The sequence below is a fragment of the Falco cherrug genome, chromosome 9 (assembly GCF_023634085.1).
Source record: "Falco cherrug isolate bFalChe1 chromosome 9, bFalChe1.pri, whole genome shotgun sequence".
NCBI lineage: Eukaryota > Metazoa > Chordata > Aves > Falconiformes > Falconidae > Falco > Falco cherrug.
Genome location: NC_073705.1, coordinates 5,787,748 through 5,801,503, shown reverse-complemented (window position 1 = coordinate 5,801,503; position 13,756 = coordinate 5,787,748). Strand labels below are relative to the sequence as shown.

The window sequence follows — 13,756 nt, the reverse complement described above, 5'->3', positions numbered from 1 at the left end:
TTTTCACAGTGCAATTCAGATACATTCAAAGCTGTTTTAAGAAACACTTAAGTCAACTTAGCATCTATAACTGTAGCGTTACACTTCTGCAATTCATTAGTCCTCATGGTTCCATTTTGTAATTAAAATACTTGCAGTTTAAGACTTTAAAATAAAGAATGTGCAGTCCTCAGCAGTGTTTCCACTGCTAGTCTATGGAAAACATATGCATGGAAAATATGTACAGTGCATGTATACAGCCATCTTTGGATAGCTTCAGTGAACATTCAACGCTGTCGGTGAGTTTGAGAACTAGAAAAAACCATCGACCGTTGACTGTACCTTGAGGTTTATCACAAACCCTCTGTTAAATGGAAAGCTTGAACCTTCATAGTTTTTCACATGTGGTTGCCATTAACAGGTCATGATTTACAGATTATATTAAGAGCTACAGAGGTTGAGTTTTTCCAGTTCTTCTACTTACTCCAAAAATGAATTGGTGTATAAGAAACGTTTGTTTTCTCTTCTAAAAAAAAATAATTAAAACTTCATACTAGAGCAGAATTGCTGCAAAAGTATCTGAGTAACGAAAGGTTTTGTACGGGCAGCACAAAAGCAGTAACGTATCCACACCATATGGTATACTTGGAAACAAATCTGAGCATGGTATACGTTCAAAATAGCAGAATACAGGCCAGATCAGGAGGGAAACCTCGTTTCCATTTGGGCTGGCAACTTGAGCTTCACTGGAAAAAGCTTTGGAATGTCAGTTCATTTGCTCACAGGAACCTGCGCTCGATTTCAGCAGCTGCTCACCGGGAACGCTAACCGAGGACCAGATCCCTCCCAGCAAGGTCCAGCTGCTCCTGCGACTCATGCTGTCGCTTTTACAACCAGGCAAGCAAGAAAATATCCTTCCTTGCAATGGAACAGAAAGCCAAACGTGCAGGCAGCTCAGCAGTATTGACATGGTGCCCCTCCTGCCCCTGACCCGGGTGGTCAGATGTAGGACTGCACACAGCGGGCTGGAGCAGCATGTGCCTTCGCGAGGCTGCGGGCAGTTGTTCTGCCCCCACAGGCACCACAGAACGTGTAGAAAAAGACAAGACTCAAAGCATATGCCAGGGAATGTTGTCTTGGGCTGCTCTAGAAGAAGAGATCTTGTAACACGTATAATTTTACTTCTATATGCAGTCACAGATGGGCAGCACTTAACACAGATGCCCACCTCAGGACCAAGAGAAAGCATAGGCTCTTGCAAGTTAAGGCTGTTCCCTTCAGGCGCGCTCTGCACCTTTATATGCTCGTATCCTATGACCTAGTGGCATTAAAATATCACACAGGCTTTTGTCATAACACATACCAGTAGAAGGTGGTTCAGCTGATAGTTACATAGACCGTCAGAGCTCTCCTACCCGAAGGTCTAGAAATGAACCACGCAGAAGTTCACCATCTGAAATGGTTGCTCGAAGTGATAAACCACTTGTCAACAGCAGCAGATACTCCAGCAAACACACCATGCGGGTGTTGCAGTGCTTTTGGCAGCCGAGAAGTAGACTCAATGGGGATGTGATGAATGCTTTTAAGCACGATGTCTTATACTGGTGTAATAGGAATGCTTCTGGGATGGGGCCCAGACCTCGCTGAGTTAGAGGACAATGTGGTGCTTGAGAATTTTTGGAGAATAATTTAAATGCAAGAATACAAAAGGTTCACTGAATGCACCATTTGGGGTACACAGAATCAAGAACCACCTAAATTCCAAAACAGATATTCCTGACTGCAGAATCTGTAGTATAAGCAGAGGATCCAAGCAAAGCAAACTGCCTTTAAAAAACCAAAAAGGCAATTCATATAATATTTTTAATGTAGTTCCTAAAAAAAGAATGTTTTTCTACTACTCTCCATGTGGAAGTGTACTTTCTAGAAGTCACCAAGATTTTAAGAAGCCCTTAAATAATTGCACGTCCTGAGGTCAAGACTACAATACCAACCATTCTGTGGGACACAGGTGAACAGCGGAACGGTCTGAAGGGAGAGCGCTGCACACCTTCAGCATCTAATGGCTGCAATCAACATTCATTGCTGTCGGTGGGTTTTCATTTCTATCAACTCACTGATCAATGAATGCAAACTGCGGACCAGCTAGCTAAGAGACCGTGCAGCCACGCTGCTCAGGGCATCTTTCCAACAAGAAAAGTGACTTAACCTTTTTGCTGGAGTGCTGTATTCAAGTTCTGACATTTATCAGCTTCAAAAGAAGGTGCTTCCATGTTGAATACTTTATAAAGAATACAAAAAGCCTCCCATTTAAACATGGAAACCCAATCAACAACTGTCAGGTGTGTTTCTGTACAAGTCTGTACTGCTCACTGAAGCACATTAAAAGTAGTATCTTGCACTAGGTGTATTTTTGCTGTGAGGTCTTTTTTTTAAAAAAAGAAAGTTTTATTTGAGCAAAGTCAGTAACTTCAGTTTTTTGCATTTATACTACAGATTGGAACATTATATATTACTTCCACCACAGTTTCACGGCACAAATGAAGGTTTAACTTGAATTCTATAATTGGAACATTGATATAATTTGGGCTGTAAAGCTGTGGTGTTGGCTTCCGGTGACTTTTTTGACAGCTTTCCTCTTCCTAACCCTGAAAACCAGCCTCTAGCCACATAGCAAAAGGGATCTGCAGAGGCAACACACCAGAACAGCTTGTGTACACCTACAAACCCAATGCCTGTCAGAGGTTATACACCCTAAGCATCTCCAGCCAGGTGATGTCCATCCCAGAATTTTCAGCCTTCACCTTTAGAAGCTGAAAGATTGTAGTGAGCTGCTACTGTGACAACGCATCTTCCTGAAATTAGAGCCAAGACAGGCCCATGTGTATCAGAAAAATACCAGAAGAAATGCAAAGAGAGAACATACTTCTGTACTTACAGATGTTTGTCAGGTTGTTAGCCCTAGCCATGTTTCACTGCTCATGTTTCGGCCACCCACTAAATTCATTCTTTGTTTTACAGCATGTAAGCGATAGCAATGGAGCCACTTCCACAGACAGCATCATTATAATCCTTCACAGCACCCTCAAACATAACACAGCAAAGCCATCCCATTCTTACTGAACAAGACCCTTCCTGGCCTGGGAAGGGGTCGCATTTCAGAGGATGATGGCTGAAAACAATAGCCTCTTGCTTCTGTCCCTCTCCCCCCGGATTCCCAGAATCTGTTCCCAAACCACTTTATTCTCATGACAGATCCTCCTGAAGGACTTCACACCACGCTGGACTGTGTGGTGTGATGTGGTACTGGGTCCCTCCTCTGCTGTTGGGTCTTTCTCCTTAGAAACTCTTCCCTGCCCCTCTCTGCTTTCCTCCCTGCCTGCCACAGGATTGCTCTGTGCTCTGCACATCGGGCAGGTGTCAGAGCTGCTTCATCAGCTGAAGAGGAGCTGCAGGGCAGAGCAGAGCCAGGGTAGTTAAGCAAAAGCAGCAGGGAGCTTCACGGAGGAGTCAACAAGCCCAGGGAAGCCCAAGTTAGTTCCAGCCAGCTACACACAGGGTAAGGCACCGAGCCCTACTGCACTACTATTTCAAGTACTGATTAAAAAGATTCAAGGGTTTTTTTTTCCTCCTAGGCACCTGAGAAGTTACTTTGTTAACTTGCAGTGGTCTTATTTAGCCCAGGTTTGGTAAGAACGCCAAAAGCATGATTTAAGTCATGAACTGCATGGGCATTTTTGAAGGGGCAGGAGAGGGCAGAACAGTTGATCAAGTAACTCTTTTTAAATAAAAGTGGCACCTAACTGTATAGTCCTTTAGTAAATATCTACTTTCACTATCAGTAAGGTGTGTGCCTACAGCTCTACCGGGCTATAAGAAATGAAACTTCCTCCTGAGTGAAACAAGCTATGGCACAACACAGCTGCTGGTCGGTGAGAGATGACAGGACTGAAGTTGTGGGGCTGACAGGGATAAAAAAAGGGAGGGGGCAAAGCAGAAAATGGCCAGTGATTTCAGATGATACTGGAGAGAGCATGCTTCATTGCTGCAGTGGGCAGGGCAGGCTTCCATTACAGTCGAAAAGATTCAAGCCAGAAAACTCAAGTCATTTGTGCAGGAGGAAGCCTGGTGGCCACGCCAGAGCTAACTGCCCTGGGCAGGCAGAAACCTCCCTGCTCTGTGGGTGTCCCAGGAGGGTCACACATTGGTCTGCATGACAGGCATAACTGATACTGCCTTCAGACAGAGAAGAACCACCTCAAGCTGTTCTCCAGACATTTTTTTAATTATTCACATGACATGCCTGTGCCCAGAATGCCACTGGCCCTGGGCAGAGCAATGTAGCAGGTGGAGACCCACACACAGTAAAGGCAAGAGCCCCCTGTGATGCACCCCACCGCTCTCCGAGCACCCTGCTCAGTGAGGAGGGACACTATGTGGCCAAACAGGGGAAAGGGATGGCATTTTGCTCAGTCAATCCACCATGTAATCAAGGGTCCAAGCACTTCTCTTATGCCTTGTTTCCTCCTCCAGTCACTTATGAGATTCTTTTCAAGCAGCATGTTCAGACATGCTGTGCCAATACCCACAATAACTGTCTCCAAGCTTGCTGCACAGTTCAAGTCAGAACAACTTATTAATGACTTAATTCCAGTTAGGTGAATATTCAAAATAAATCCCCATTTGCTTGTCCTGCTAAAAGACTTCGATTTCTTCAATTTTACACAGGCACAGCTTCACTGAGTTCCACAGCTGCAAACAAAACAGACCGAACTCTTCACAAAATGGGCTTTAGAAAAAAAAGTGTCACCTCTCCTCAAGTCTGACAGGACTGAAGGGCTCCGTTCAGTCACTCATAGCAAGCATTTCTACTAAAACCCTTGGTGAGCATGGCAGTTTGACAGTGAGAATTTACTGCAGTAATACAAAAGTGAACAGCCTGAAAGCATGCAAGCTGAATTGTTTAAACATTATGAAAACTAGACAAATGACTTTTTCAAAGGCAAAAATGTCAAACTGCATCAAACTTAATTTTTCAGCATGTTTGGAAGACTCATTCAAAAGCAAGAGTACACAATCTGGATTTTTTCCAGTGGCATCTTACATGATGTATAAGAAAGCACTTATGTAGTATTTTAAGCAGACATTTCAGCCAACTGGTTTTCCCCACAGACCTGTATGAAAATAGAAAAAGATGATACAAAATACAAAGGTTCTGGTAGAGGTGCTCATCTTTACTGCAAGGAAATGTGAAAATAATTCACTGCAATTACTGTTAAGACATTTCAGGCAAACAGGAAGAACTACAGCAAAGGGCCACCCCCCAGTTCACTAGCACATGACAAGCAAGAAGGCCGAAGCAGACGCTCACAGATCTCAAGTGCTCTGGATGCACAATTAAGCCTAAAAATTCAGTTTTCTACTCTGTTGTGAAAATCAAGCTTTTTCCTTTAACCATGGTTGATAACAAGACAGCAGGGGAGAACACTTGTAGGGGAAGACAGGTTAGCAGACACATTCAGGATTTTTCAAAATCCATGCTTGGGAAGTTTTAGATGTCTCTGGCACCAGCTGCTGGCTGCCTACCAGAGACGGCCACCCCCAACCGCCTGCCCGGCCCGCAGCCAAACCGAACACTTCAGGGTGGTGCTGAGCACCGGCATGTTCAGTGCTGCCACTACTGAAGTGGGACAGCTGGGGCTGGAGAGGTCTCAGAGCTGCCCCAGGAGGAATTGCCAGGGCTCATGTATCAACACCCAGCGGTGGCGAAGCTCGCTGCAGCACTTTAAGGACACTGCTGCCCACTGGCACTCAGGCCAGCCCACCAGTGTGCCCACACCATGCCTGCTGCAGCTCAGCATGCCCACCAGCACTGAAGGGTTGATCAAAAGACAGGAAGACATCAAAAGCAATCAAGGAGCTCAGTTTATTTAGTTTATCAAAAGTTTATATAAATATCTTCATAGGGAACAGAAGTTTGACAAGTATTTTTCAGTTGAGCAAAAGGTAACAGACATGAAAGCTGTAGCTAGACAAATTCAGATGAGCAATAATATACAATTGTTTAAGGGAAAAAGAAAGGGTCATTCAGTTCACATTAGACAGCCTTGCTTTTAGTATTTTGCCAATACATTCTGATATGAGAATACTGTGGAAATTTAGTTTTGTTTTAGTGCCTTTTAATGCATAAGGCCTGAATGCAGTAAATCTCAGCTATGTCAGGCTACAAAGAATTAACAGAATATTAGCCAATATATCTTCATAAACTATAAATGTGTCTAAACAGCAACTTAAATTCTACATATGCATGTGAAATTCTGTTTCCATATAAAAGTGATCAGCTACATGAAAGCCTAGGTAGATGCCTACAAAAAATGTGTTTTATTAATCAACAGGCAAACAACTGCACATATATTTACAACTCTGAGCCTACTGTACATTGATTACACATGACTGTTCTCATTATAAAGAAAGGAACCATATATTCCTATTGTAGAGGAACCACAGTTCGCCAAAGCTTCAAAGTTCTCCAACAAAAGCGAAAGTCCATCAGCATGATGACATATGTGGAAAGGACAGTGTCCTGACTCTGGAAGGCTTTTAGCTGTTCCAATCATTATTTATTAACTAACAGCTCACTTTAAAGTCTGCCACGCTTGAAAAATCCAGAGTTTCAAAAAAAAAAAAGGAGACATGAAAAGTTGCTTTAAAAGGAGAAATTTGTACAGGGCTCACCCCTCTATTATGAACACAATTATTCTGTATTTATACCTGCAACATGCCCCATCTGACAAGGACTTGTTGCCATCTAGTGGATTATAATCTGAAAATACATTGGCTCCCTCGACAGAGCAAATACCACTAGATGGAGTATTAAGAAAAAAATCTGAATTCATATTATTTTAGGTGACCAGCAGCTCAGACTTTCAGAGTATCTGAAAGTTACACGCCCAGAATTACAGTGAAATTGAAGAGGATTTCACCAACTGCTATCAGTTTCATGAAGAATTCCAGGCTACAGATTTCCAAGTACGATACTGAAACACTTAAGACCGATACTTTAACATCAACATAATTTACCAGCACCTCAGGTGTTTATATCACTAACATACAGGCATCTGCCTCACAGCTTTCACCAATATATCTCTGGTGGCAAGAGATCTTTCACAACCTACGTTCTACTGGTATCAACAGTGATGTACAGACCTGTTCTAAGCTACTTCTGCAAGAACAATCTGATCAGCTATCAGATATAGGAATGCCCACCTCCATGAGTAAGCATTAGCTCTAAAACTTCCTAAAGTCTCTACTGTGAAGTATGAATTCATCTCTTTGGAGTACCTCAGAATGAGAAATTCCACCTCATCACATGTAGCAAGAAAAGGGGTACTTACTGCCCATGGAGTTCATAGGAAGGACAGGAGAGGAGGAACTCATCTGCTCCACATCTGTAGCTAATGGGAAAGTGAAAATGAGAAAGCTGTGGTGCACATGTTACCAAGAAGTCTTTAATTTTTAAAACATTCATTTACATCTAAATTGAATATGCATATCTTTGATCACCTGAGGAAGCTGCTTTGAGAAGCAGTTAATTTTTAACAGTGTCGCCCTTCCCTCTTTTAAGTTATTTCCACTTCATACATGTTACCCGCAGATCTACTTTTCCAAGCAGTCATATTAGTAATCTAATTTGCAATGGTTTGAGAATATCAATTCATAACAACTTCCAGCACAAAGAAACTCTGAATTATATCAGCTATAAACTGTATACGGTATTAACTTATAATTAGAGCATTACTGTGGGATAAAAGGACATGATTATCTCCCATCTGTGTCCAGTGCACCTTCAAAAGATTCCCGGTAGGAAGAAAGACCCCCTTCCAAAGGCACACAAAATGCTGGCATTTGATCTGGAGCAGTATCAGAAACAAGTGTCTTAAACACAAGACACTCCAAAAGCATTATTTTCTGAGAGCTGAAAGAAGAAACAGAACTACCTTCCTCCGTTTTACAAACAAAAACCCCTCAAGTCAGAGCATGATCTGAACCAGATGCCCTCTGTGTGTTGAGAAGGGTCCACCTTTCCAGGACCCAAACTAGGAAAGAATCATCTTCTAGTAACAGGGTCAGTTTTAACCAAAGATTAGGTAAAACAAAGATATATTCCCTGCGGCTTGATCTCCTTCTCAAAAACCCACATTCACTCTTAGCACATCACCACAAACACCCAAGTCAAACAGATCAGCCTCCACCTCCATCATTTTGACACTGGCAGATACCACACAATAACATATTATGTAACTCTCATTTAACTTTAAGACCTAGTAAATGCATACTACAAGTTTACATTCCTAACCACAGAACACAGTCCCAGAAGCATAACTTCAGCCCACAGCCAGGGTTTGCTGTCAGTCCAAATCCAGCGTTTCACATTCTTACAATTCCCAGTTCTTTGGCAGCAGGCAGCCCCTGAGGACCACTGTTTACACTGAAAAGTGCAAAGTTCTGCTCTAATTAGGCAAACCACAAACAAATGTAAACACTTTAGCAGATCGTTTTTACAGAATGTGAAGAGCAGACATACCACCATGCTGAAGTTAATCCTCCTTTGCTTCTCTGCTGCACCTAGCAAGTGCTCTCAGTGCTGTTGCACAAAGTTAGCAGCTTTAGCTTAACACACTAGATACCAGCCACAGCCAGGAACAGCAATAAACGCACTGGCAGATTTATTTGGGAATGCCCTGGGTTATTCCCATCTTATTCACCATTGGATTATCAAGACATTTACTGCCTAGAATGTCTACGTGTAATTTGTGATCTCACTTGGCTCTTCCTTGCAGATCTTGCACCAGCATTCTGAAAGCCTCATGCGACATGCTAGACTGCAGCATTTCTGACAGTCACACTCCAGAGTACACTTCACATGTCTCTGGTATGCTTAGAGAAAAATACTGATTTTGTACTTTCCTATTTTCCATCTTAATACTATAGCTACCTTAACGTGGGAATTGTTAACCCCCTGAGAGAGCTAGAAGGTCATACACTATACCCATTTTTGTAAGTAAAAAAGATTCTTCATATGCAGTATAGCAATTTCAGACACCTGGAAAGGGGTTTGTATTTTTTCCTATTTAAAGCTACATACGCTTTCCACACATAGCCAAAATCACCCAAAAAGTCAGTGCAGCATTAAAGTTACTTTTATTCTTCTGAGAGTGGTAAGATTTAGCTTGCATGACTATCAGCATAGAGCACAACTCAGCTTTCAGAAAGGTTGAAGTAACAGATTAGCAGATGGTCATTTAAAGGTTACCTGCTGCTCTCTGGCAAAAGGAGGTCAGCTGCCCAGCAAGGCGGCCAGATGGCAAGGAGCAGGCGGCCAGCGGCCAGCAGCGGGCCCCACCACTTGAGAAGCCATTGAGTGAGCAACAGTCACTTAGGGCAGTAAGCTACACCTGCAAACATCTGGAAGAGTTTATCAAGTATCATTCAAAAAGCAAACAAATAATGCATGTGCCTTCTGAACAGAGATTTCCGAGTGGTAAGTGTTTAGGGAGACACTGCGTCAATTTTTTTTAGGTCCTGTAGTTTCAGATTGTTCACTATAATGCCATTTTAAAGGCTGTAAACAACAAGTGTAGCAGTATTTCCTAGCTATACCTCAAAAAGATCATTTCAGTTCACACTTGAAATTAGGTATTTGAATTGCTATTTCTAGTATGTTCACCGAGGCTGTCACTGCGGTCACAGCTGTCCAGTTCAAGTTTGAAATCTGCAGAACTGCCCCCATGTGCTGTCAAGCACTGCCATGCCCAGCGTCAGGTGAGTAGCAACACCTCAGTGTTTCTGTCCTGGTGCTACTGGTGGATGGGTATTTATAACTTATTAATCTCAAAATCATACTTCAAAAAAATTCTTTTACAAAGTACATAAAAGTGCAAGTACTTATCCTACTACTTTCCTTGAGTAGGTTGATTTTAAAGTTTCTCTCATCCATGTAAATTAATAAAAAAAAATTTCAAACTGCTCTTTATGAAACATGGCAATGCTGGGTTTGTTGTCTTATCCATAACCCCTCACCCTCCCCTCCAGCCCTTTTTATCTTCATAATTACATGCAACACATTAAACTCCTAAAAACAATTCAGCCAAGAGAAAGGAGATATGGATTAACAACCCACTAAGATTTTGGAAACTGGTTTGCTCTCAAAGATGAAAAGGACAAAAGTCTGCTCAGCTATGAAGAACAGCTGCTGCCAATACAACTATTTACCCTCTGACCTCTTCTCTGCCCAGTAAGTGAACAGTGCCAATTGTTTTCTTGTATTATATACTGTTTACAAGCCCTGAGTGGCATGAAAGGAATTAATAATTTAGCTCATGGAGCTGATGACCTTTATTGGGGTACCCCTATTTGCTGAGCAGAAATCAGAGCAAAAAGCTGCCTTGAAGCCACAGGGTTTCTTTAAGAGTTTGTCACTTTACAGCCTAATTGGCCACCATAACATAAATCAATTATTTCTCCTGTTTTAAGCAACAATGCTACCTATTCTCAACCACTCGATTTCTGACTTGCCTTGTATCAAGCCAGGCCTTGTTTTTTGACTTTTACAGTTGTCTAGTAAACACTACACACGGACAGCTTGGAGAACTTTGCAGGATTAAGAACATCTGGGAACACTAGCAAAAAGAGGTTATGCTATTTTGAACTCCTCTTGACCTTTGACTGCCCTTGTCCCTGTTTATGCTAATTGAAGGGGTATACGGGCTACTCCTAGAAATGAACTTAGCCTGAACCTGTCATATAGCATTGGACTTTGAAGGTATCGGCACATGAGTTTTGGTGCCCCCTCCCCAAAGGCTGCCATCTTACATACAGGAGGAGTACAGCAGGTAAAACGTGGTACCCTGAATAAGCACAGGGATACCCGAGATCAGAATAAGCAGAACATGCTGAGTCAGCAAGTTGCATCACCTTCCACTGCTTCTGACCAGCTGCTAGTCTGCTGAAGATCAATCACACACATGGATCCGTTTGGTAAAAACGCAGCAGTGCTTGTGGGGTTGCAAACAGAAGGACATTTGCATAGTAAAATCTCAGTAAATTGGATAACATTTTAGTAAAGGCTTTCTGAAAGATGCATGCTAAAAATAGCAATTCTGACCCTGAATAAATGCAGATATTTAACACAGGATTATAGACTTCTCCCTCCAAAAGCTGAGACTGAGGCATTGGAACTTCCAGGTACGAGATAGCAGTAACATCCCTAAGACCTTTCAGTAGAATTATACTTTTATCATCTTTGAATAATCCAGGTTGGAAGGCAGCTCTGGATGAACCTTGCACAAGAAGCAGACTGTTAGGTTGGATCAACTTGGTCAGGGGTCTGTTCACTCAAGCTTTGAAACTCTTCAAGGATGGAGATTCCATGGACATCTGTTCCAGGGCTGCATCACTTCCACCAAGTTTTTATTCCCCTCCCAAAAACGCCCAGTAGGAATTTCTTTTGTTGCAACTCCTTACCATTGTATCTGCCTTCTGCCATGTACTTTTGAAGAGCCTGGCTCCATTTTTTTTCCTCCCTATAAACACTTTTAAAAAACTGGATGACTGCCTGTTAATCCCCCCCTTAGCCTTCTCTTCTCCAAGCTAAACAATTCCCTCAGCTTGTCTGCATTTGTCACGCCTTCCAGTCCCCAGCCACCTCAGCTCCTCTCCAGTGGGCTTACTTCAGTTCAACCCGTCTTCTGCCAGGAGGGCTAGAACCACACAGAGTATTCCAGATGCGATTCCACCATGTCCCACAGACCCCCTGGCTATCCACAAGCCAGCACATGATGAGCTGTCATCACCACAAGCCCACACTACTGACTCAGAGTCACCAGGCTCCCCCGGTCTGGTCCGCAGAGCCGCTCCCCAGCCTGTACTGTTACACGGGGTTATTACCTTCCAGATGCAGGACTTGACATTTGTCTGTTTAACTTTGAAGTTTCAACCAACCCTTTCCTTCAAGTTAGAGACCCTTCTGAACAGCAGCCGTGCCCTCCAAAGTATCAATCTAGTGTCAGCTGCAAGTCTGATGAGTGTACTCCATCCCATCATCTAGGTGATTGATGAAATTGCTAAGTAGTACCAGCCCCAATACTGACTCCCAAGGACAACCACAGAATAACCAGCCACCAGTCAGCATTTGAACTCTTCTTGACTGCTACCCTTTGAACAGACAGCAGTTAGTCTGCCATATCATCCTTGTAGCAGAGCAAATGTAGGTGAAAAGCTATCTAAAGCCTTGCTTAAGGTAAATTTACAAAATTGCTCTCTCCTCGTTCAGGGATCCAGTCATTTCATCGTGGAAGGAACGAGACTGGTCAGGCATGATCTCCCCTTGGTAAATCCATGGGGAGTGTTCCCAGTTGCCTTCCTGCCCCTCAAGTGCCTGGAAACATCTCTCAGGAGGATCTGCTCCATACTCTTCCCAGGGACCAAGACTGGGCTGACCAGCCTGCAGTTCCCCAGAACAGCTACTGCTCAGCAGAGGCAGGTTAAGGTAATTCATTATCCCTTATCAGCTAAATTTTACTATACAGAGACATTCCTCCCCTCTCCCCTACATTGGGTACAGCTTCTTGTCTCACCCCAACGCTGAAAACACATGCTGCTTGGAAAGAGGAGTGGGAAGTAAGGTCATCTCATGATAAAGATTAATTATTTTCATTAACATTGAAAACAATCACAGTTCCTGCTTACCAGCATAACAGAGAGTAAACGAACATTCACAGCAGTTTAATGTTCCATGTATTTTACAGAGCTATACCTGCGCTGTATTCCTCAATAAACACTGTACAGACATTGTTATTTCAAATGCCTGTTTACATTCCAGTAAAATTCTGTCAGTATGGTATCTGATTTATTGATGCCATCAAAAGTCACAGGATTCCTGAAATGCCTCCTGAGACAGAAAAAAAAAAATCAAAGCAGAACAGAGATTAATATTGCTGCAGTATCAGCTTCACCACATACGTTACGGGCTAGATTCCCAAAAGTTGCCTGCATTTTCCAAAACTGAATGCAGTGCCCTTCTTGAAAGTTGCCCATGGCAGCTTCAGCGGGAGATTTAGCAGCTCTTCTTCTGCAAAAAGGGGTGATGCGGATGGCCATGCTCTCGGAGCCACCACTTACTAACAGCAAAGTTCACCAGGGCTGCTCTCAGCCAACTGCAGCAGCCAACTCATCCCTCTAAAGGGGGTATATACATTTGGCATCTTATTTTAGACTTTCAAACTAGAGAAAACGTTGTACATAGTCAAGAAGCAAAGCTTTTTAGAAAAATAATTATGAAGAATGCCTCCAGGCATGTCCCAAATGAAGTGACATTCAGTCCCTTAGCGCAGGCCATCAGAAGAGCTCCACAAGGTGCGCAGGGTATTCCTTCAGAGGGGACTGAAATCACAATAATTGAGCCTAAAAACACATCTTACTAAAACATCTAGTTTCTCTGCCTGTAAATGGAGATTTAGGTTAACCTTTCTCCACAGATCAACAGTAAAGTGTTTTACAATCTTTTAGGCGACAAGTCCTTTCACTTTCAAAGCATTTTATTCAGAACCCAGATTACATGTTCTGAAATACTAAACAATTCCTGAAGGTGGGCTTTTAAGCGTTGAGGCAGCTCATCAGTACCACAGTATGTGTTCACATTCAGTTATCAGACGCAAATTAGGATTTCAGAGTACAGTATTTCCCTTATTCACATGGCTCATCTGCTTTTAAAAGTTAC

General features: G+C 42.7%; 2 protein-coding genes across 5 annotated transcripts in view; one reads left to right on the top strand and one right to left on the bottom strand.

Moving 5' to 3' along the window:
* Window positions 1–13,756, top strand: part of OLFML2A (olfactomedin like 2A) — a 51,317-nt gene that overhangs the window by 15,283 nt on the left and 22,278 nt on the right. The gene's annotated exons all lie outside the window — the stretch shown is intronic.
* The window catches only part of NR6A1 (nuclear receptor subfamily 6 group A member 1), a 98,450-nt gene that overhangs the window by 70,797 nt on the left and 13,897 nt on the right, over window positions 1–13,756 (bottom strand). For all 4 annotated transcript variants that reach the window (XM_055720033.1, XM_055720034.1, XM_055720030.1 and 1 more), the window contains exon 2: window positions 7,374–7,433. In XM_055720033.1, coding sequence (XP_055576008.1) covers window positions 7,374–7,433 — 60 coding nt within the window. The remainder of the gene's footprint in view (window positions 1–7,373; window positions 7,434–13,756) is intronic.